At 42.2% G+C, this 24,895-nt stretch overlaps 1 protein-coding gene across 1 annotated transcript in view; it reads right to left on the reverse strand.

Moving 5' to 3' along the window:
* The window catches only part of LOC118419268 (ATP-dependent DNA helicase DDX11-like), a 53,200-nt gene that overhangs the window by 16,086 nt on the left and 12,219 nt on the right, over positions 1 to 24,895 (reverse strand). Inside the window, exons 12-25 of the mRNA XM_035825615.1 lie at positions 21,238 to 21,317; positions 20,910 to 20,954; positions 20,076 to 20,143; positions 19,845 to 19,883; positions 19,650 to 19,704; positions 19,171 to 19,272; positions 18,221 to 18,352; positions 17,342 to 17,454; positions 16,726 to 16,902; positions 15,223 to 15,372; positions 14,737 to 14,805; positions 14,304 to 14,413; positions 13,842 to 13,926; positions 2,522 to 2,597 (exon numbers count right to left, since the gene is read on the reverse strand). Coding sequence (XP_035681508.1) covers positions 2,522 to 2,597; positions 13,842 to 13,926; positions 14,304 to 14,413; positions 14,737 to 14,805; positions 15,223 to 15,372; positions 16,726 to 16,902; positions 17,342 to 17,454; positions 18,221 to 18,352; positions 19,171 to 19,272; positions 19,650 to 19,704; positions 19,845 to 19,883; positions 20,076 to 20,143; positions 20,910 to 20,954; positions 21,238 to 21,317 — 1,301 coding nt within the window. The remainder of the gene's footprint in view (positions 1 to 2,521; positions 2,598 to 13,841; positions 13,927 to 14,303; positions 14,414 to 14,736; positions 14,806 to 15,222; positions 15,373 to 16,725; positions 16,903 to 17,341; positions 17,455 to 18,220; positions 18,353 to 19,170; positions 19,273 to 19,649; positions 19,705 to 19,844; positions 19,884 to 20,075; positions 20,144 to 20,909; positions 20,955 to 21,237; positions 21,318 to 24,895) is intronic.

Below are 24,895 nucleotides of genomic sequence, written 5' to 3' on the forward strand. Positions count from 1 at the left end.
AAAAATGGGGGGGTACAGTCCGAAGGCAGCCAGTCTTATGTGATTAAGATGATGAGGGTTCATATTGCAGCCGTTTTCTATCAGCGTGACCAAAATCCGTATAGGAGAAAGGTGAGGTTCTTGGAATCGCTCTCTTAAGCCTTCTGCATAATTTTCCGTAATTCTCACTTTAAAGAGAGGAGCGAGACGTTCCCCGGGCCAGGTAAAATTCCTCTCTATTTGTTCCATTTCTACGATTTTCCAGCGATCCGGAGTCTGGTAGAGACTAAAAGCAACAGCAGAGGTTACACATCCTGGCCCTGCATGTACCTGAGGCTTAGCTGGGTGTATCAGGACTCTCCCTGTGTTTATGTTATCCCAGTTTCCCATGGAGGGTCAGTTCAGAACTCCAGATATCAAACCCGCAATTTCCACTGCAGTACCGTAAGAACATGTTAGGGGCCGGAAATCTAATTGTTTCAAATTCTCATCAAGACCTACCCACATACCAAATATCAAGACAATCCATCCAAGCGTTCTTGAATTATGCTGGTCTTCTACAAACATACATAGATACATACATACAAACAAACACACAAACGCTACCCAAAATATAACCTTCTTGGCAAAGGTAAGAGGTAAAAAAGAACCTTTGGCGAAAGCAAACTGCAAAGGTTACACACCCTGGCCTTGCATGTACCAGAGGCTTAGCTGGGTGTATCAGGACTCTCCCTGTGTTTATGTTATCCCATGTAGGGTCACAGTTCAGAACTGCAGATATCAAACCCAGACGTTCCACTGCAGTACCGCAAGAATACGCTACGGGGCCAAAAAATCTAATTGTTTCAAAGTCTTATCAAGACCTACCCACGTACCAAATATCAAGACAATCCATCCAAGCATTCTCGAGTTATGCTGGTCAACTGCATACATGTATAAAAAACACACACACACACACACACACACACAAACGCTACTGAAAACATAACCTTCTAGTGAAGGTAAAAAAGAACCTTCGGCAAAAAGAAACAGCAAAGGTTACACATCCTGGCCCTGCATGTACCTGGGGCTTAGCTGGGTGTATCAGGACTCTCCCTGTGTTTATGTTATCCCAGTTTCCCATGGAGGGTCAGTTCAGAACTGCAGATATCAAACCCGGAATTTCCACTGCAGTACCGTAAGAATGGGTTAAGGGGCCAAAAATCTCATATTTTCCAGGTCTCAGCAACATCTTCCCACATACCAAATATCAAGACAATCCATCCAAGCGTTCTTGAATTATGCTGGTCTTCTACAAACATACATAGATACAGTCATACATACAAACACACAAACGCTACCCAAACTATAACCTTCTTGGCAAAGGTAAGAGGTAAAAAAGAACCTTTGGAGAAAGCAAACAGCAGAGGTTACACATCCTGGCCCTGCATGTACCTGAGGCTTAGCTGGGTGTATCAGGACTCTCCCTGTGTTTATGTTATCCCAGTTTCCCATGGAGGGTCAGTTCAGAACTGCAGATATCAAACCCAGAATTTCCACTGCAGTACTGTAAGAACACGCTACGGGCCGAAAAAACTTTCCGGGTCTCATCAACATCTACCCACATACCGAATATCAATACAATCCATTCATGCTGTCTTGAGTTATGCTGGTCTTCTACATATACATACATACAAACATACAAACGCTACCCAAACTATAACCTTCTTGGCAAAGGTAAGAGGTAAAAAAGAACCTTTGGCAAAAGGAAACAGCAGAGGTTACACACCCTGGCCCTGCATGTACCGGGGCTTAGCTGGGTGTATCAGGACTCTCCCTGTGTTTATGTTATCCCAGTTTCCCATGGAGGGTCAGTCTGGGTGGCTGGCCTCCGGGGATGGAAGGGTTAACCTGTTAAAGGATCTTGACCTCCAAGTGATACAACCGTAAACAGAGGGGAAGGCAACAATCACAGATGAAATCCAGTCAAGTGCACCACACAGCAGGGGTGCCCACAGGGGAAACAGGCAGGTTCAAGTCCAAGCCTGGTTTTTAGATTTTTGTGAAGAACGACTCAGAAACTCATCCCTGCTCTCAAACGTGGATTGATACTATGAATGCAGCAGGACTGTCTCCAGCTTTAACTTGACGTTTCCATACCTTATTGTTTGGTAGCCTATGTTGTTAATTTTCCTTGTTAAATCTGTCATTCTAAGCTGATGAAAACACACTTCCATCAATTTTATGTACCGAAGTTCATACTTTGAGGTCGGATGGGGTATAAATTTTGTCCGTCCTAAAAGGCAAATTTTCATTGCAGGACGGAGGGACCGGTCATGAAGACAGAGCTGGAATGCACCTACCTTGGGGACAATCATAGAATCGGCCTTACCTAAAAAAAAAACATTTGGGAGATTCTTTGACTGGCTGATAGTTAGAGGCCACGCCCACAAAAAAAGCCGAAACCTCAGCCTAGTTAAGCAGAGCCTTCAGAAGGTACATTGTATAGGCTGAGGGCAAGACTATATATTATATGAGAATGGGCAAAGGTAACTTGACTCACCTATAGACTGGTTGACAGCCTTCATGCAGAGGTTCTCATAGTGGATCTGCCCTGGGGACTTTCCTGTAGTATGAGGCTGTGGGACATAATGGCACGAAGTAAGTTTACTGACATCAAACACTTCGAATGGGAAAATCATCATCAACTCAACCTAAAGATAGAGGCTTCTGGCATCAAGCCTTCACATCTACATGCAAGCACTCCTAACCCTTGCCTGATGGGGAACAATAGACCATAAACTGGATAGTGACTGTGAGTGAATGAATGAGTGAGTGAGGTAGTGTGTGAGTGAGCGTGTGAGTGTGTGAGTGAGCGTGTGAGTGTGAGTGAGCGTGTAAGTGTGTGAGCGAGTGAGTGTGTGAGCGTGTGAGTGAGTGAGTGAGCGTGTGAGTGAGTGAGCGTGTGAGCGTGTAAGTGTGTGAGCGAGTGAGCGTGTGAGTGAGTGAGCGTGTGAGTGAGCGTGTGAGTGAGTGAGTGAGTGAGTGGGTGAGTGAGTGGGTGAGTGAGTGGATGAGTGAGTGAGCGAGCGTGTGAGTGAGTGAACGTGTGAGTGAGCGAGCGAGTGAGCATGTGAGTGAGCGTGAGTAAGTGACTGAGTGAGTGAGTGAGTGGGTGAGTGAGTGAGTGAGTGGGTGAGCAAAGACACTTTTTACAGCCATGACAAATGTATATGATGTGATCCCCAAAACATCAATAATAATAATAATATTATTGAATAAAACACCTTAATTTGTACAAAGTCCAATTTAAGCTCTTGTACCAGTTTTTCTTTAATTCCTGGGTTCTTTGATTTTACGAGAGAATCTACGTTGTAGAAATTCTATCTTCCACCTTAAATAGTGAACCAGTCAGAATTGTCGTAAAAAAGGTGACAGGTGATCACCAAAACATCACTTGCATAAAACACCTGATTATGAACAAAGAACAATTTAAGCTCCAGTTTTTCCATAATTTGTGGGATCTGTGATTTTACAAGGAGAGAGCTATGCAGAAAGATAACTACTAATTCTAACTCCCACCTTAAACAGGTGGGGTTTGTGATCTTAATACTAATAGGAAAGAGTATTGTAGAAAACTACCAATTCTACCACCCTACACAGGTGCAGCGTTTGCCAGGACACCCACAGAGGAAGGGCAGTTCAGCAGGGTTGTTGGTTAACACCTCTGCCCGCAAACCTCACAGGACGTTTGCGCCGACAACACTTTTAATTGGCGAGAAGTTTGTTTGGGGGCTGTTAGGTTCAAAGTCAACTTAGCACAGCATGGCAGACAGGAAGCTTTCTGTGTTGTGTTAAATATGGTTACAAAGAAGGGGTGGTTACTGACTGATATCATGTGCCCAGCTATGACTTGGTTCTTTTAGTATTTGTACAGTAGAAGCCAGATGATTGCACAACGGATAACTACACACTTCTGTTAATTCCAATGGAATCCCCAAATCCCGTGGTGGTGCAGTCCATCTTGATAACTTCGCTTTGTTGCACCATGCGGATATTTGCACGAAATACGCTGGCAAATCAGGTGTGCAATTAAACGGCTTCTACTGTATTAGAAAATGATGCTGGTAGAAGTGATTTGGAGTAGTGAAAATTGTAGTATTCATAAAATGCTTAGTGTTAATACATTTCTGTCTGTTACATAGTACATGTACTACAAAGCTATATGCACATTTACATTGCAACTTGAGGTTTTATCAAGGAGGTAAATGGTACATCCCATAGTTTTCTTCCTGTACTTGAAGAGTATGTTGACACTTTATATAGGATTTAAACCTGGTATATTCTTCAGCCACTCTTAAGAGTATTTTGGCAAGCATGACCCTGGAGATGACTTGAATTGTTCTGGTGTTGTTTTTTGTTGTGTATAATGACATTAGACACAAAGGAATCCCAGTAAAAATAGGTTCCAGTCACAAGTCTGTTGGCAAGAACGGCGCCACTGAAGTCTGCCTTGGTTCCTACTTCCGATCACCACCAGCTGCTTATTAATGTTGGTTAATCAACTCTGATTGGTTTCCAGTTTATGTTCTTGTGATTCTTGTTCCTTGCAGATGTATAATCATGGTATCACGATATTGCGTTGAATAAAACGACTGCGAACATTTTACGATCCATTGTTGTGTGTGACTGTATTAGATTCTGCAATGCAGCAGGCTTGGGTCTCCATAATATGTCACCATCATATCGTTCCGTGCGGGTACTGCAGCCAGGCCACGGCCTCCTCATTAGCTTCTAGCAGGTCCTGGTTGAAGACGTTGGGGCCTAATACGCTTTACTGTATAATGTGTCCCATAGTTTGGGTAGGGTGAGTTCACCCATCCCCATTTCAGTAGGTTATATGTCATTCACTTAAATCAAATTTGCAGTTGTAACGCATTAAACTGTAGTATCACACCAGGCAGGGTGAGAGGGTTTACGATATGGGCTTTTTTCGCTAGTATCATATGCTGTTTTCTGACCATATGTCAGTTTGATAGGAGGGTTGGGTGCGTGAGTTTGATACACAGAAGGGTTGGATGAGGGGCAGCATGTGGGTCCTGACAACGATTTATGCTAAATTCACAAACTAAGGCTACCAATGCTTTACGCTTCATCCCACTACAAATTACATTAAATAAAATAGCTTCCCTACGAATTACGTGAAATTAAAAAGGCCTGCCTACGCCTTACGGAAAAGAGCATGCAGACCCTCTTGGTTGTGTAAGTTTGATAGACAGAAGGGTTGGGTGTGTGAGTGTGATAGACAGAAGGGTTGGGTGGGTGAGTTTGATAGACAGAGGGGTTGGGTGTGTGAGTGTGATAGACAGAAGGGTTGGGTGTGTGAGTCTGATAGACAGAAGGGTTGTGTGTGAGTTTGATAGACAGAAGGGTTGGGTGTGAGTTTGATAGACAGAGGGGTTGGGTGTGTGAGTTTGATAGACAGAAGGGTTGTGTGTAAGTTTGATAGACAGAAGGGTTGGGTGTAGGTTTGATAGACAGAGGGGTTGGGTGTGTGAGTGTGATAGACAGAAGGGTTGTGTGTAAGTTTGATAGACAGAAGGGTTGGGTGTGTGAGTGTGATAGACAGAAGGGTTGGGTGGGTGAGTTTGATAGACAGAGGGGTTGGGTGTGTGAGTGTGATAGACAGAAGGGTTGGGTGTGTGAGTCTGATAGACAGAAGGGTTGTGTGTGAGTTTGATAGACAGAGGGGTTGTGTGTGAGTTTGATAGACAGAGGGGTTGGTGGGTGAGTTTGATAGAAGGGTTGGGTGTGTGAGTTTGATAGACAGAAGGGTTGGGTGTTTTGACAACATTGACAAGTCTCCAGCCCTGTCCATCAGGAACCTGTTAGGCACGATCTACACACAGTTTTTCCCGATATCGGCGAGCCTACAACCATTCGCCGACAGCTTTTTTTCATCGTCTAGATGGAACTGCTATATCGCCATTACGATATCGGTAAAATTTCTCCCGAAAGGTCTGGACCATTCGTACGAAAGCTTAGCAGGGGTCCCCGATAGCTTAGCAGGGGTCCCCGACAGCTTCCGCGCGCGTGTAGATGTGTCCCGACTTCGCGAAGGCTCATTAGCATACAACGCGGGCTCATTAGGCTATATAGCTGTTTATGACTGCAAGCGCCACGGGTGTCTCGCGGCCAGCGTTCCAGATCCCACCCCCCCCCCCCCACCCCGATACATCCACCGATATCGGTAAAAACTGTGTATAGATTGGGCCTTAGTGGCTGGATGTTTGTTTTGACAGTGGGCTGGGGTGTGGGGCGGACTGTTATCTTTTCTGTGCAGCCAAACATCCACCCAGCCCTGCTGACTGACAGGCAGGTCTGTCAGACAGTCCAGGGTTGGGATGTGTACTGGTGCTCTAAGGTACTGTAAATGCAGAAATGTTCGCGGTGGATTAATGTTCGCGTTTTTTGCGGCGGCCGCTTCACCGCGAATTTAAAACCACCGCGAATATTTTTCCATAACAGTAAGAGACTACAGTGCATGGTGCTACCGCGAAATTCAAACCACCGCAAAAAATCCATTTTCCCGCTACCGCGAAATTAAATCTCCGCGCACGTAAATGCATTTACAGTACTGGTTACAATAGCGTTAGCCTGGATACCAGACTGTTTCCAGGACCTGTACAGCCCAACTCACTGGCACTAGAGCCAACAATTGTTTTAAAAAAACAGGGCATTTAGGGATACCTTAAATGCATTTAAGTTTGCTGGGATTTACATGTAATTTCGTGTCAGCAGGAAAATGGAGTGTGTGCGGATTGGTTTTGAATTCGCGGTAGGGCCATCCCCCGAACTTAGCTACAGTACTGTACTGTATGTAGTCGCAATTTACTGTATTAGGAATATTCGCGATGGTTTTAAGTTCGCCGTTCAGTGGCCACCGCAAAAACTGCAAATATAACTGCAAATATAAAACCACAGCGAAAGTTTCTGTATTTACAGTAGGAAGTTGACAGACAGTGGTTTGAAACTGCAACATCTTTAATATTCTTTACATTCTTAAAATTTGCAATTTGAAACCACTGTCTGCTAAATTAAAATCCCTAAATACCCCCATATTTAAAAACAACGGATATAGGTTACCCCCTGAATACAGGTTAACAATGTTATATCCGTCATCCCAAACAAAGTTATGTTCCTAATGATCTTTCCAACAAGGCCTTTGGTTCAATTCTTATCTTGAATGGCAAATGTGGACGAAACTTCATGCTACAATTGTCTAAGCGTTGCCATAAAAAAAAATTGAAAGTTCATAACGTTATCTGTTAAATCTGCAATAGGTTTAAGGACTCTGACTGTTTAAAAGGCAGGCATGATTGAAGAGTTTACATTAACTGATACCCCCCTGCCATTCCTGGCTGTATCAATCAAGTTTATGGGCAGAAAAAAACTGCTGCAACTATTGAAAGTTCATAAAGTTATCTTGTTAAACTTGCAATAAGTTTTAAGGACTCTGACTGTTTAAAAGGTACCAATGATTAAAGAGTTTACATTAACTGATACCCCCCTGCCATTCCTGGCTGTATCAATCAAGTTTATGGGCAGAAAAAAACTGCTGCAACTATTGAAAGTTCATAAAGTTATCTTGTTAAACTTGCAATAAGTTTAAGGACTCTGACTGATAAAAAGGCAGGCATGATTGAAGTGTTTACATTAACTGATACCCCCCTGTTACTCCTACAATGTAGCTGTATCAATCATGTTTATTGGGCAGACAAACCTTAATGGGCCCTCCCTAATAGACTTATAAGGGTGCCAGAAGTGAAATATAGGTCAGATAATGGGGTCAGGTGGAGGTTAATGGTCGGCAGTACATTATGGACATGACCTAATTTGGTGTGACAGCTTCCCCCTGTGTGCTAGCCAAATGTGACAGCCTAAATCAGTAAATGCCACTGTTACATGTAGGATTCAAGCACCTATAACTGACCAGTTTAACTGGTCCAGGACCTTTTAGCCAAGTAGTTAGTACTGTAATAGTGGGTTTCAAGGACTGCTAAACTGACCATGCCAAACTTCTGTCAGCCTTTTAGCGTAGCGGTTTAGCATCTTGGTTTATGATCTGGCGGCCCGGATTCGGTGCAGGTTCGAATCCTGGGAGTCATAATGTTGTTTCTTTTTGTTTCTACTCCTTTCTTACAGTACATTGGGTCCGTGAGTTGGTGGCCTGGGTTCGAATCTTGGGAGCAAGGAGACCGTACTACATGTACATGTACTTCACTCTTGCGTTGGCTTGAGGCCTAATGCTACTTTCCTTCTTGTCAAGCTATTCAGATTTCCGTTATCCAAAGGGAAAGCTTTCTATCCCCCAATTTGTAGTCAGATGTTGCTTAATGAACTTCTGGAATTTAGTGTAATGTGTGGGTGGGCCAACTGAATTTAGCATATTACAGCATTGTGGGGACCCCCATGCAGACTATCAAATGTGGCAGGTTGGACTGTCCTGTGAACGACTAGAGACAGCCTTTTTGAGTCACTTATTAATTTAATGGCAAAAGCTATCACAGGGAAGATTTGATAAAAAAGGATTATAAGTAAGGTAACCATACAGGAAAAACACAAAGTCGCTGCTTAACCATTCTCTCAGGTACCTCCTCTTATTGATACATTCATCTTCCCTGTCAGGGCATCCTCCATGGCACTCAGTAACAAGGCGTGACTAAACTGGTCCTAATCGATTATGTCTGCAACCAACAGAGATAAGGCATACACCAACACAAACACTTAGTGTCTGGAAGACGTTTAAAGATCTTTTCTTCTTAAGACACTTCAGGGCAAAACTTTGTAGACATGTGTCTTTTCTTCTAAAGACACTTCAGGGCAAAAAAAATTGTAGATCTTTTCTTCTAAAGACACTTCTTGGAAAAAAACTTTGTAGATCTTTTCTTCTAAAGACACTTCAGGGCAAAAAAAATTACTGTAAACTGTAAAAGACTTCCTGTAATACTTAATTGTCTACAAAGTTACTCAAGAGAACTGGATATATTACAAAATATGTTGCAAAATATCACAATTGCTTAGAGCAACATTTGGATTTTTCTTGTAACCTGGATATCTAACCTTCATCGATGCACTGATTGACTGAATAGGCACTAAAGATCAGAACATAAAAAAACTTGGAAATGAGTAAAAACCGACAAGTCCAGCTTTCTCCAATTAACTGTCAAAGGAAGCTAGCACAAACATACCACTGGTACATGTACATGGTGGAGGACCAGCTCTACAGAAGACTTTTGATAACACATCATGTTGGAGACACTTAAATACCACCAACGTCCTGCAGTCTAGCTAGATACCTGTTTTCCTTTCATAGATTTGATGAATTGTCCACATATACTGTGATGTAGATCAGAACATAAAAACCTCTCACTAGAGACATACAGTACCTGACAACCAAGTCAAGCCTTCTCTCATTTTTTTCACTTCTACAGAAGACCTTTGATAACTCATCATGTTGGAGACACTTATCATCAAATCCAAATCCTCTTATCTAAAACGGTTCATACCACAAACACTTTTGCTAGGAAACTTAAGATTTCATTATAATTCTCATAAGACTTTCTTAAGCCAGTCTTGATTGCTTTCACGTGTATTGGGTTGGACAAGTCCACTAGCCCGATTGTCCAGAGCAAGTGAAAGACATGCTGATCAGGCAAGTGGCAAGCGCATGTCCTACCCCACTTGTCCGATCGGGCAAAGTAAGATTTGCCATGAGAGAGATTTTGATACACCCTTCATAGTCATGGCATCATGTATTGGTCAACACAGAAAAAAAGAGCCAACAATAAAAGAATTCCATTGATAGAATTGAAAATACTTAGACAAATGTTATTTAAAAATGCCTGGACAAGTGAAAAGTTAGTTCGGACAAGTAAATTTTCTACGTACTTGCCCGATAGGACAAGTGAAGTTTAGAAAACTTGTCCAACCCTGATGTATCTAAGATTGTGAAGAAGCTGTTGATCTTGTCTTCTAAGGTGCCTATTTATGCCTCCCTGTTCAGTATCTCATCTTAACTAACTACCCAGGCAGGTTCTGGACTGGATCAGGTGGCACTTGTCTGTCTCTCCCAAACTAACCAGAAGGTGTTCTGTTTAGTTTTACACACTTTAGGGACAACAGCCTTCACCTCCTGATTGCTATCCAATCCTGCTTCCATATCCGCCATACAGAAATGGTGGACGTACGACTGCCCAGTTAGGGGGGTTTGGGGATGGCGAGACGCTTTTGACCTCGTGTGAACGCGAATCCATCACCTGACTGTTTCTTGGAGTACTGAAGGTCAAGGGCAAATTACTTTTTCACGCACTTCTGAACCCACAAACACTTCTCTACCAGTAATCATCTTAAAAAAATCCCTGTGCTTTTGCATTTACCAGGTGAGACTGATTGAAGAAAAGCAGTTGTCTCTATCAAACTACTGTAAACTCAGTTACTTTTGCTTGGTTTCAATTTGTAGTAGTAGAAAAAAAGATATTTTGGCTTCGCTTTTTTATGGTTGAAACACTTCTGTAGTACAGTAGTGATGCATTGCTAATGCGTATTCAGTGTCAAAAAGTTACAGTGGAGGTTACTGAAAAAAAAAACAAGTTTTTAAGATTAACAGTACTCAAATGTCAAACTATTTTAAGGACCAAGGGTCAGCTGGGGTTAACTTGCTCCTTCCAAAACAATTAATCATCTTGTGAAAACAAATAACTTTCACTTTGTCCTTAAGCATGTTGACATACTTTTTGATCTCCTATTTCCCTTTTCAATTTCCTGTTATGTAAAAATTGTTGGCAACTTCACAATGTATGAAGAACAACATGTTAAAAATAGAAAATACCAGAAGTTTGAGACCAAATCTCTGATCGAGTTTCTTCTATAATAAAAAGATGGATGTCTTTGAACATGTTACTATGACAATAATGTGCTACTCAGATTGACAGGTCAAGTAGAGTGTAATGATTTCAAGCTGTGCTTTCAGTGCGTAAAGTAGGGAGTGTAGCAGATTTCAAAATATACATAGATTTTATTGTCCAAAAAGCACAACAATCACAAGGATTTTGTAGGAATCTAGGAACGACTGGTTTGCTGCTTATGACAAGCTTTAACCTGACATCCACCATGTTTTGTTGTTACTTTCAAACAGGTTTCAGCTGAATTTCTAGTGTCTTAAATACAAACTGAAGGAATTCGACAATTTCTCAAGCAACTTCAGAGTGGCTTCTAGGCTGTTTTCCAAATAAAGGCAATGATAAACTATAAGACACTTAAATCTAAAAGTCCTGTCCAGTTTCTGTTCAACCTTTCCCTCCGCTTGAAGATGCAGCAAGAAAGACAAGGTGTGAGGAACACCTGCCAGATACTGTCCACCTCCATACAGGCACAATCCACATAAGTGCCGCAAAATTACACTCCAATTATGGAGACTTAAGTTCTTCATGTCTCTAGATAAGTCCTTTTGTAAGGCTTAAAAGCTTTTGAGCTTAAAGGCTTTTTAAAGCAGCAAAAATGACAAGCTTTCACTTATGAGGACTAGGCTTGTACCTGGGATTCATTTCTATTGGTAGGATTAAAAAAGGAGGTTCACTCAGTGACCCATCAAACTTCATAAATCTTAAGTTAATAGAGTTTGGTATCAGTACTGTCACAGGCCTGTTTTTATGTCTTGAAGTCCAGAAAAATTAGCTAGTTACCTATAGGTTAATAATAATATATGATATGGACTGAATTAAGTATTCAAGTACAACTTTGTCTTAAAGTTGTGAACGACCTTGGAGAAGGTCACACATCATTTCCTGCATGCCCTACCCCCTTTCATATCCATATCTATATCTACACCTATTACCAGCAGAATAACAGGGTAAACTTCCGGATTACGCCCACATTAAGGGCTCAGTGTACAACAATAAGCCCCTTCTGGTTGCCCAAACAAACACTGAACATGCAGGATATGAGCGATATTGATATACCATAAGCAGATTATGGACTTATGGTCACTTATCGCTACTGTAAATGCATTTAAGTTCGCGGGGATTTGATTTCGTGGTAGCGGGAAAAATAACTTTTCGCGGTGGTTTTAAGTTCGCGGTAGCGACATTCACTGCAGTCCCTTACTGCCATGGAAAAATGTTTGCGGTGGTTTTAAGTTCGCGGTGAAGTGGCCACAGCGAAAACCGTGAACACTAAACCACCACGAAAGTTTCTGCATTTACAGTATATAGCGGCTATGAGGGCGGTAGTCGTTGTCTGACTGATCTTTGACCCGCAGCAGAAAAATAAGTTGACACTTGTCAATCCCCATGTCATGAGCAGGCAGGAGTTAAGGCTGGAGTTAAGCCCTTCCTTGGTATCATATGTCATGTTTACTGCCGGGTAAGTATCAGATTTGTAACTTGTAGCTGGCACAGGCAAGAAATATGATACTTACATGTGCATTAAGTCAAACCTGAAAATCCCTCCAAGACTAAGACCCCATTCACACTCAGAAAAATGATTCGGATAAAACATTTATCCGAATAAAAAAGATTCTATCCGATCCAAAATTGCGTTCACACTCGTCTTCGGCAATCCGATTAGTGCGCCCTCAGTCTCATCCGAATGAAACATTATGTTGAGGTCAAAGGGTAGCGTCATTTCTTACAGCTCAAAATGGCGGGAATCCACCAACTTTTGATGCTGTTGTTCCTCTGGAGAATGTTGTGTAGTCGTAGAAGGGAACGCAATCGACGGTCTTTGATCCCCAGAAGGTTTCACCGACAAAGTCTTCTGCATATTGGGATAGCTGTAGTACAGCTCAGATGTACGCCAACAGAGCTGTAGACAGAACGATCTGGGAGCGGGAGCGAAGCCATGATTGGTAGAACAACATTGTGCTTTGAACATTTTCAGACTCGGACTGGCAGAAAAACTTCTAATTGAGCAAACTCACCTTTGATAAGTTGCATCCTATCCACTTAAAGTGAATCCTATCCACTTGCGCGTTCACACTGCCGAATCGTACGAATCGAGACTCCCCGCGGCGCAGTTTTATCCACTTCCCGGAGTTCTATCTACCTCCCCGAGGTGGATCGCGAGGGATTCGAATCGATGAAATCCAAGTGATTTGGGAGCGTTCATACTGCTAAGTTTTATTCGGATCGGGTGGTTTTATTCGGATAACATGTTTTATTCGAATCGTTTTTCTGAGTGTGAATGGGGTCTTAGACTTAGTGTTCAATGCTATATCAATCACAACAAAATGGAGCACTGCAATGCTGTATAAGGCTTTCTAATCATCTAACAACTAGATTCTTTGCTATGTTTGTTGTCTTTAAAAAGCATCAGCTTCTTTGGCTTAAGATTTTTCAAGTTTGAATCCTTGCTTTATCTTAAGCCACATCAATATCAACTTCCTTGGCTCAAAAGGAAGTTTAGATGAGCCAGGAAAAACAAAGTTGTTTCCTAAAAATACTCATTTCCTAGAATTAGCAAGGTCACTATGAGATTTTTCAAAATCTGTTTAAGGTGGTAATAGTGTCACCATGCAAAGACTTTGTTGAACTGCATGCCCTCTTCATTTTTTCAGAAGAAGAACTTGTCATAAAATAAATTCCACACCTTAAGCACCCTAAAGAACCCAGCACACTTATAGAAAGTGTAGGGATCCATCTTTGTGTGAGTAGATTATGTCCACAGCACTGTGATGGAAGTATGTACTGTTTCTGAGAAATACTTCAAAACCAAGATACTGGACCCACAGACAGGCATCATATATGTGCATCACGATTATACATGGGCTCAGCAGGACAAGGGTGTTAAGTAAGATAAGAAGACACTGGCTGGCTTTGACATACCATTGTGGCATCCAGGTAGTCCATTTTCTCCTTCAGTTCAGGTGACTTGATGTTGGGGTAGGGTAATCCTACCATTACTACACATCTGGGGAGGGGGTAGAGCAACAGCACTTTTAGTAGGATAGAGCTCAACAGGTGTCATTAACTAGTAATGTATTTATTTATGAGAACACAACTCTTCTGATATTTTCTGCACCCCAAATTTAAGAAAATAAAAATTTGAGTTGTAGACTTTTTTTCTTGATTCATTTTAGCAACATGTGATTTCATTCTTCAACTCTCAATGTCTACAATAGAGCATTAAATTAAACCTTACCTCAACATACTTAAAAGGTTTTGTGATCACAAAAGCCAGTAGCTACATGTATAAGCAGTAAAACTTTCTTTTTATTTTCAGATTTGCAAATGGAGACATTTTAAACAAGGTACATGTAGCATGTAGAACGTTGTTCCTACACTCACCTTCCCAGATCATCGGAGAAGTTGATCCCTTCACTCATCTTTCCTCCCACAACACTGAAGAGCAGGGCACCAGTTAGGGGCATGGCCTTGTAGCCCTGGGTCTTACATCTCTGTAACACATGTACACAGGACAGTTACAACCATAATTAATTTGTAATTTGTAATTGAAAAGTTGCATTTTGCAAACTACAATGTACAATTTAATTTGTATTTGTAATTACACAACAGTAATTACAACACAGATGTATAGCCTTGTAGTGCAGAGTTCTACACCTCTGGAACACACATAAATGTACTCGTAACAGTTAGAACTTACAACAGAACCACAACAGTATTTACAACACACTGAAGAGCCAGGCACCAGTCAATGACACTGTATTGTATCTTTGCATCAGTGTACACTTTGGAATGAGTTTATCCCAGCTAGACTTACCTGGATACACTTGCTGTAGTCAGACAACACCTGGTCCACCTGGCTGGCCTTCTTGGGCTCCCTGAACACCTGTGTGGTCAAAAAAGCACAACACTTTATGGATTATTCTATACTTGAGATGAACTGCTTACGCAAAAAGATTTATATAAACTCGAGAAAGGGGTCACCCGAGGTGATGGAGCAAAATAACAGCAACACAACTGAAGATGGGAGTTCTCACAACTAGTGGACTGAAGACATTATTGACCATGCTATAGGGAGGAAAACTTTGAAAGCAATGTGACGGTCACTTTAGCACTGCACTTTAAGTAGGAGCAGGGGAGGCCCCACCGGAAACCTTGCCGAAGTAACAACAAATTACACGTACGTCAATGAAATTTAGACATCTAGGGAATAAGATACGCCAAAAAAGATGGTGAATTCCATCTGAAACATCAGACCGTATCCAGTTGCTTGAGTAACTGCTTTTTGGTGTAAGTTACTCACCTGTTTTCTAACAGAAAGTCGTTTCAGGACACCGGAGTCCTCAAAGAACTTGTAGACCTGCCTCTCGTACTCGTAGGACGGGAAGAAGACACAGACGCCGGCGGGAACCAGGTTACACAGGTTCACAAGCACCCGGCCCAGTTCTACCATCTGAAACAAGAAGTAGAAAGGTAAGAAGACTAAGTTGGTTCAGGGGCAATCAATCATTCGCAGGCATAACAGTCTGATGCATAGTGGCTACAGACATGGAAAGTTCACGCCAGTTTGACCTGTCCTGGGCATACTCTCTCCAGTTGCTTCTGGAGACCCTCAGGGGCAGTCGGTTCTAAGTCTTCTGTGTCTAGGGAACAGTATTGGATGGTGTAGTCCATCCCTCTCCTTGAATCATCTTCAAAGTTAGCCATGTTTGGGACTGCATTCTTGGCCTAAAAGTGCCACCTATATCAGCTACATATGCATGGCGGCTAGAAGGAGTACTCCAGTCAGAAGCTTTGAGGAATATGTCTGATAGCCACAGACTCCGGCGGGAACCAGGTTTACACAGGTTCACCAGCACTCGGCCCAGCTCTACCATCTGGAGTCAGAAGTAAAAAGTTAACTGTAAAAGACTTATGTAGGGGCTGTTGGTTCTCAGTCCACTTTGTCTAGGACATGGAATATTGGAAAGGTAAAAGCAGTCCCATAGACACAGACACCGGCGGGAACCAGGTTACACAAGTTCACCAGCACCCGGCCCAGTTCTACCATCTGAAATAAGATGTAGAAAGGTAAGAAGACTAAGTTAGTTCAGGTGCAGTTGGTTCTTAGTCCTCTGTGTCTAGGATACAGTATTGGATGGTGTAGCCAATCCCTCTCCTTCAAGCACTCCCCCCCCCCCTAACAATTTAAGCACTCACTTTTACACCTGAGTGGAGTGGGGAAAGTGGTGTTAAGTGTACCTGACAGGTTGGTAGAACATAGGACATTGGATTTTCTTTAACTTTTTTGCACTACCAGTACTGTCTCTCATCTGCTTACTTTTCAAGGGGGGATACAAACTCAGCCACGTTTGGGATCATGTTCTCAGCCCAATAGTGCCACCTTCATTAGCTACATATTGCAGCAAGAAGCAGTACTCCAGTCAGAAGCTTTGACGAAGATGTCTGATAGATATCTAAAGGTAGGCAGGTGAGAGACATTATAAAAAAACACAATGTAGGATACTTTTAGACGTTATAAATCTTATTCCTAAGTTGTAAGTTCCAAACCAACCATGTACTATTTGTTCCTGTGCTCGTAGGAGAAGTCCACTGCCCCTCTGTAAATCATATTTCCGTATATGAGAGAGTGTAGCTAATGATAACATTATTTCGAGCCATGAGTAAGTTCCAAACCAACCATGTACTCCTTGTTCCTGTAGTCATAGGAGAAGTCCACCGCCCCTCTGTAAATCATATTTCCGTATATGACAGAGTGTAGCTAATGATAACAATATTTCGAGCCCTGATTAAGTTCCAAACCAACCATGTACTCCTTGTTCCTGTGCTCGTATGAGAAGTCCACCGCCCCTCCCGCGGGTCCGCTACCCAGCGCCACAGGCAGCAGGTTACAGCCGGGGATCACATGACCACAGGAGAACTCTGTGATTCGCTGAGGCTCCACTCCCGCGGCGAACAGCAGGTGCTCCTTGAACTCTGACACCTGGAGGGGTGAAGGGTTAAGATAAGGGTGTGATCTCGCTCCAGTTTAGCTCAACTTAGAGCTACAAAATGTATTCTTCCACTGGTTGTGACAGGAAAGACAGATGCTAAAGGTTTTAAGTTCCTCTAGCTCTTTTCCATAAGGACAATAAAAAAGGAAACCATGGCTTGACGTCCCGTCCCGTCCTAAGCACTGCAGCCCTTTCCAGTAGCATAAGCGTGCATGTTGGGTGAGCGACACATCCAGAAGCAAACTCAAGGCTTCCAATTCCAGAGGCAGGGCTGGTAACCACTTGACTATGCACAAAATCTACAAAATGTACGAAGTATTCCAGTGTGATTGGATCCCTGTTGTCCTAGGAGAGGAATTCTTCAATGAACAATCTTCAGGTGGTACCTACCGGCTGCATGGTTCCCCTGACTATAACCACAGTACCTACCGGCTGCATGGTTCCCCCAGCCATGATTACAGCCCTGGCCTGCTGAACAATCTCCCTGAAGTGTAGGGCTGGGTTCAGCAGGAGGAACCTCAGACTGGACTGGCTCAGCCGGCCTGGGAAACACAGGAGACATTATTTAATAGGTTGAAACATTGTCTGCACTGATAGTGATTTTTCTGAAACTGTTATGTCCAACAAAATATAACAATGGGACTAAGATTTTTGACAGTACAGAATCAGGAATGGACAATCCAACGCTTCCTTGATGTGATGTTAATATGCAGGTAGGACACATGGCTAGGTGAGCAGTGGATCATAAGTTGCAGAAAGTTTGATTTTCCAGTCCTTGACAAGGAAAGACTGGTGTTAAGCAGTCTTTAATCTGTGTGAGTCCAATTTTGATGGTGTGGAGGAAAACACCGAATTACTCATAGGAATGGAATAGGGATCCAGAGAGGATGTATAAAAAAAGAAAAACTTATTGAGAGTAATCAGTTAACATGCTTGCAGCCTGTCTTTGCCTGCCAAGCAGTTCCATTGAGGGCAAAGACAGTATCCAAGGACTCGACTTAAGCAAGGGGTGTCCAACTGGCCCCCAGGACCAGTGTCCTCTGAGGTAAGTTGGAAACATGCTGCTATATGGAGATCTCGACATGAGCCGCACTGGGAAAATTGTGCAATAGAATGATTTTAAGACGAATGATTTTAAGACGATACTGAACTAAACTGTGTGATATTATTGCTGCAATGTCATATGTCAATTTGTCCATGTCTCCCTGCATGTTTGATCTGCTAAGACCAACATGACCTGGGATCAATGTCACTCTCTTTTATTTTCTGAATAAAGAATGATTTTATATATAAGTATTGATATGCCACCTTGCTTGTTGATGACGACCCTGCCATCCTTGTCAGCATTAGTGAGAGCCAGGAGGAAAGCCTCGATGTGCATGAAGGGAGAGGAGCTCTGGTGAGGGGACTCCTCCTGGGAGCCAGCTGAGGATGCTGGACCTGTCCAGGAACAACCAGGTTGGTAAAGGACTTAATGTAGTTATCATTCATAACCACATATTTATAAGGGTCAATGTCAAGAACCTGTCCCTGAACTATCTGTGGTCTTTATTGAAGACAGACTGAAACATCTTCATCTTTTCCTAGTGCCAAATGTTCATCTTTGTTGTTGGAATCAGGAAAAGTCAAAATGTTATATACTAAAGTGTTGGTGAGAGCCAGGAGGAAAGCCTCGATGTGCATGAAGGGAGAGGAACTCTGGTGAGGGGACTCCTCCTGGGGGCCAGCTGGGGGTGATGTATCTGTCCATGAACAATTTCATCAGGTTGGTAAAGGACTGAATAACATAGTTCTTTATTCATAACTATATAATGCTAGTTCACCTTTATCCGTTGAGTTACCTATATCCGTTGTTTATAAAACAGGGTATTTGGGGATATCACGTCGACGGACGTTAGTTTCAAATTGCAATATTTTCAGGCTATTGCAGTTTATAACTATCACCTGTCAACTTGATGTGCCTACCTACCCTGCATTTAAAAGCAATGGATATAGGTTACCCAACAAATAAAGGTGAATTAGTGTTATCTGTAAGTGCCAATGTTAAGAACCTGTCCCTGAACTATTTGACAATGTAACCTGTGATCTTTAATGATGACAGAAACATCTTCATTTTTTTTCTAGTGGCAAATTTTTATCTTTTTTGGTTGGAGTAACAAAATGTAAAAAAGTCATATACTTGAGCATACTCAGATTAGTGCATTTCCTCAGTAGTGCATTGAGCCCTGCACTGATACATAGCCCTAAATGTGACACACCTGATTGCTGGGTCTCTCCAGTTTGTTGCTGGTTTCCCTGCTTGATTTGTTGAAGGAACTTACTCACAGATGATGCCCCTCCCCCGGTGTTTGACTTGGTGTCTGGGCAAAAACATACACTAGCAAATGTTCTAACATACACACGGATACATGTGTCGTACTGTGACAAACAGATTGCAAACTACACAGTCAAGGGAGCTATGATGTAGAGTTTAGAGCCTTGCAATGACATATCTAAAAAGGGTACTGCTGTTACAGTACATTTTGACAGTAAAGAATCTTTGATAGAATTCCTAGACCTAAATCAAAAATTCTAAAAATCCTTTTTCCACAAATGATGATTAGAAACCAATCACTGAGTTGTCCTTTTTGAAAATGATGACAACAAAACAACTACCATATACAATGTTGTAACTTTCAAAAACTATATCATTCTATTAAGATAAAAACCAGATTGTGGAATGGTGAACTCCTCTTACCTGGTACTGTATATAAGGTGACACTTGGCTGATATTTCTCCACAAATCCGTTCAGCTGAAGAAGTGAAAGAGGAATGAGTCAGCAGTTAATTTTTTTCCATTGTCGTACAATGAAGACGTTTCACAGATTAGTTTCATAGTTGAAGATCAATTGAGGTAGAAAACAAAGAAAAAAATATATTTGAATCCTCATACCTTTCTGGATATGTGGCTTTTTTCACAATATCTCTGGATCTGGGAAGAAATGAAGGGCAACTTGAACAACTGGACAATGGTGACAACTCAGTTGTCAGTTTTGCAAGCATGAACTAAATCTGAATGTCACAAATTCCAAATTCAAGCTACACAGTCTGTAGCCTTGCGATTGGAAGGTACAGGAATCATAATTTCTAGTTTAATAAAAGGAGTGTACAAAAATTTTAGTACCTTAAAAAGGTTAATGTTGTCCATCCCAGCAGTAAACAGGAAGTCATTGATGGTCTGTAGATGCACCTCTGTGGAAGATGTACACTGAGTCAGGCTGGTGTTATCATTAGCTTGTTCTGGCCAACATTTCTCAGTGCTCGAAATACTTTTTTCAGACAGGTTGCCGCCTGGGCAACCTGGCTGAAAGAAGTATTTGGAGTCAAAAGCCAGGTTGCACCATCAACATTTCCGGTTGGCCTCTTCTCTTCTCTTAAGAGTCAGACATTTAAGATAGCACCCACTGTTTTTCATCTTTTTGTGCTGGTTCAAACAGAGTAATAGAGTCCACCTACAAGCACATTTAAAACCCAACCCTTAACATGTTGAACTCTCCTGTACGTGGGACCCCACCCTCAATCAATCAATCAATCAATCAACCAATAGATCAATCAGTTCCCACACCCAGACAAAGCAGTAGCACCTGTGGTCCTACGGGTCTAAGAGGAACTGCACCTGACTTTCTCCAGTGATTCATCTACAGTTCCATACTGATGCAGATATCTAGCAGTTACATTGTCCAAATTTTTTTGTTTTCAGACTCACTATTAGTAAATTACTGTAAATGTATTTAAGTTCGTGGGGATTTAATTTTGCGGTAGCAGGAAAAAGGACTTTTCGCGGTGGATTTAAGTTCGCGGTAACACCATAGACTGCAATCTAGTATCATAACAGAAAAATGTTCGCGGTGGTTTTAAATTGGCGGTGTAGTGGTCACCGCGAAAACCGCGAACATCAATCCACCGCGAACATTTCTGCATTTACAGTATGAAAGATGCTCCAAGGATGTTTACTTACTCGGACTCCCAGTGCTTGGTTCGTCAGGGGACTGTCCTGCTTTTCCTGTAGGAAGAGTAAAAACGATTGTTTTGTAAATTACCTGTAGCCCAATGTCAACCAGTCAGAATTGCCATGATGAAGGTGACAGGTGAAGGCAACCAAACATTGGTTGAATAAAACACTTGGTTGTGGACAAAGAAATTTGTTATTCTGTGACTTACCAACAGATGAAAGTTATTTAAAGTGATCTCAAACCATTTCAGCTCAATAAACAGTTTTTAGCTCAATCAATTTTACTCTTAACAATTACTAAGAGAGAGACTTTTACTCTCACTTTTTCCCTTACCTCCCAGACACAAGATGAAGTGCTTTAAGACGTGCAGAATCTGCTTGATGTACCTGAGGTTCGTAGCTAACAGGCGGGACCTGTAGGAAAAACAGATGATTACTACCTATAGGACAAAATTCTGCAGTAACTGGCCTGAATCTAATTTGCACTGGCCTGAAATTTGTAAACCCCTATTTGCAGCAAGGAAATCCTTTTATTTTTCAGCTAAGAAAGCATCTTAAAGCAATGTAACAATGTTTTTACTACAAGGTGTTAGGACTATTCCAGCTTCCTGAATTTATACTTCATGTTGATGTCGTGTACTTATAGGATGAGACGCTTGATCTTACTATATACTGTACATTGCTTTCCAAGTGTCCAACTAGGGCTGGTTAGATGGGTGAGCTGCTGGGAGCACCAAAATCTACCCAAATATAACCCGATTTTTGGAAAAAGCACGCACATGAAAAAATCACTGGCATGATCGAGCAAGTATGGTAGGACAAATGCATTGCACTTGCCCAATCGGCACTTTCACTTGCCCCTGGGCAATTGGGCCAATGGACCTGTCTAACCCTGTTGTCTGGTTTGTTCAGTGTGACAATATGATTCCCAGGAAGTATGGAGCAGGGAGACGACTAATTACTGAGTCTCCTCCGAGAGTCAGAGGGTGATGATCTTTTGTCTTTAAGAACGCCTTAAAACAGCGTCTTAATCCAGAGCAGATTGGGTAATCTGCATTCTTGGCTTCCTCCTTAGCCTTAGTCTTAATAAGAAGACATTCCAAGCATTTTGTCCCAAGGATCCATCAATTTTCTAAAATTCACTTGTCCTATCGGGTACATAAAAAACTAACTTGCCTGAAACAATTTTTCACTTGCCAAAAAATTCAAATGTCACTTCTGAAAATAGTTTTAACAGATTGGTAGAATATAGGATATAGGAGAAAGCGCCACCTACATTGGCTACATATAGCGGTGAGAAGCAGAACTCCAGTTAGAAGCTCTGACGAAGGTGTCTGAGAGACATTGAAACGTAAGCAATGTACTAAGTAACTGCTGATTGTGTAAAAGAATTCTCCTATATCAAATGTCACTGTTAAATGCATTTTCACTTCCAGCAATAGAATTCTTAGTACTGCCTCTATTTTTCTTTGTTGACCATTGCTTGATGTCATGACTGTAAAAAATAAAAAGTACATCAAAGTCACACTCAAGTCTTCCTTGCCTGATAAAATCTTACTTGCCCAATCTGGCAAGTGGAGTAGGCCATGCACTAGCGTGTAACACAAACTCTGCTGTTCAGGGCTGTAACGGGCCCCTCCCTGCAGAGGCCGGCGGATGTTGGGTGAGCTGCTATAAGCGATATTTAATCAGGCTAGGCCATGCACTTGCCCGAACAGCACATTCACTTGCCCTAGACAATGGGGCTAGTGGACTTGTCCAAATCGGGAACTGTCCTTGGGAAGGGTGGTGTCTTTTCAGTGGAAGTGATTGGCAAACCACCAAGTTGAACTTACTCCAAAGGTGAACAAGGCTCAAAATACTTTTTTCTGCATACATGCACTGATGCAGGTAACATTGAACATTACCTGCACCACACAAACTTTACCTGCACCACTCTGAATTTAGGAAGCATGGATCGTACTAAAAACTGTTCAGAAACCATTGCTATTATTTCTTGTCAGAATGTCTGGTGGTACCAGTCAATGAAGTCAGTAAAAATCCACATACCCCTAAATCATGATAGTACATGTATAATAAAAACCCAGTACACGGACCAGTGCAGGTAGACACCAGAAATAGCTGCACAGCTTTTATTTTACCTGGCTAACCTGCATATTAAAAAAAGGTAAAGTTTGCCCATACATCTAATATGCCTAGGGTGACGCCCATCTCCACTTCGAAGCCCGTGGGCCACACATTTGTGCAAGTCACTACAGCAGGGGGCTGGTCCGCTGGTAGTGATGTGTGTTAAACTTCCGTACTCTTCCTCATTCGTGCTGAGTGCTAAGCAGAGAAAGCAGTATGTACCATTTTTAGAGTCTTTGGTATGACTCGGCCGGGGATCAAACTCACGACCTACCGTATGCAAGGCGAACACTCTACCCACTCGGCCATTGCACAGGTTAACCTGCATATGCATATGCAGGCGTTATTTGGAGCCCTGGATTGGCAAACCACCAAGTTACTCGAAAGGTGAACGATGCCAAGAACCCTGCTACTAATCACGTTAAAGACGTACTTTAGTGCCTTCAAGCTTCCTTCTGGAGATAGCGATCTGAGAGCGTTTCATCTTTATTAGCGGCCTGCCTTGTTACCATCCATACGCAAATACCTGATTAGTAATGGGGGAATGCTTGGCCAAACGTCCTGTCTGAATGAAAATTAATAATGCTGTTTATCCAACATTTTTATCTTGCCTGGGAGCTGGCCTACAACAGACCTATATGGAGAACCATCTGTGGAGGTACTACTCTCCTTTCTGGAGCATGCGGACCTGAGTGAGTGAGTTAGTGAGTGATATAGGGAACAACAGGGCTCGGTGGAAACTGTACTTTTTCAAACTGTAAAATTGTTGCAATATTTTTTTTTACTTAGTGAAGAACAAGTGTGCTTGCGACCGAACACAAAACAACTCCAGAAAACATCTTTTTCATTGGATTATTGGCTACACAGCCATTAATTGATAAAAGGCACATATTTCACTATGGAACTCAATGGAATAGCTTGGGGACATGTATGCTCATTTTGCAACTGCTTTGGACATTCTACAGTATGGTCAAGAAATCTTATTTGGGAGACTGATGAAAATTGATGCATGCAGATAATCCATAGTAAAATCAAATCAACAGGGCCTTACTGCCGGTGTACCGAAAGTGCGAAAAGGAACGAAAATAAACGAAAAGGAGCGAAAAGGAACGAAAAGGAGCGAAAAGGAACGAAAAGGAAAATACCGAAAGTGCGAAAAGGAACGAAAAGGAACGAAAAGGAAAGTACCGAAAGTGCGAAAAGGAACGAAAAGGAACGAAAAGAAACGAAGTATGAAGCAAAGTGAAATAAAATCGATGGGAATATAAGGTAACGTTACTGTGATCGGCAAGTGCATTTGACTTTATTTTTGCATTTTGCGGCTTGTTCCATGAAATTCCTAGAGCTCCAATGGTTCAACGGCGAACCGGCGGGAAAGTGCACGCGTGGAAATAGCTAAATACAAATCCAAGGCGATGGGCGGAGTCACGAATTAGTGCGTCCCGGGTTCCCACGCGGGCTGTCACAGATCAAATTCGTGGGGGGTTTGGTAAAAGCCGCTGAGTAACGCGCCTGAAAAACGCTTGACGGGTTGACATTCTGGTGTAGATTATTTTTGTACGGTCCCACAAATGTCACAAAGTCGTCTTCTAGTGGTCCCGGCCTAAATTATAAGTGGCCCCGGGCAACCGGGACACTAGACTCCGTTGCAGTCTTAGAACGGGGCTGGTTTTTATTATTGGTGTCTGTGGTGTGGGGGGGCCTTGGTTTGCGATTTTCAACGTTGGCTGGGTTCTCTTGTGCCGGGAAAGGGAGTTTGCCGAGGAAGGGAGTATGCTGTAAAAGGGAGTTTGCCATGATAGCGAGGTTAACGACGGGACGGGGCAAAACTCCCTTTAACAGCAAACTACCTTCCTCTGCAAACC

This window comes from Branchiostoma floridae, chromosome 7 (genome assembly GCF_000003815.2).
Source record: "Branchiostoma floridae strain S238N-H82 chromosome 7, Bfl_VNyyK, whole genome shotgun sequence".
NCBI lineage: Eukaryota > Metazoa > Chordata > Leptocardii > Amphioxiformes > Branchiostomatidae > Branchiostoma > Branchiostoma floridae.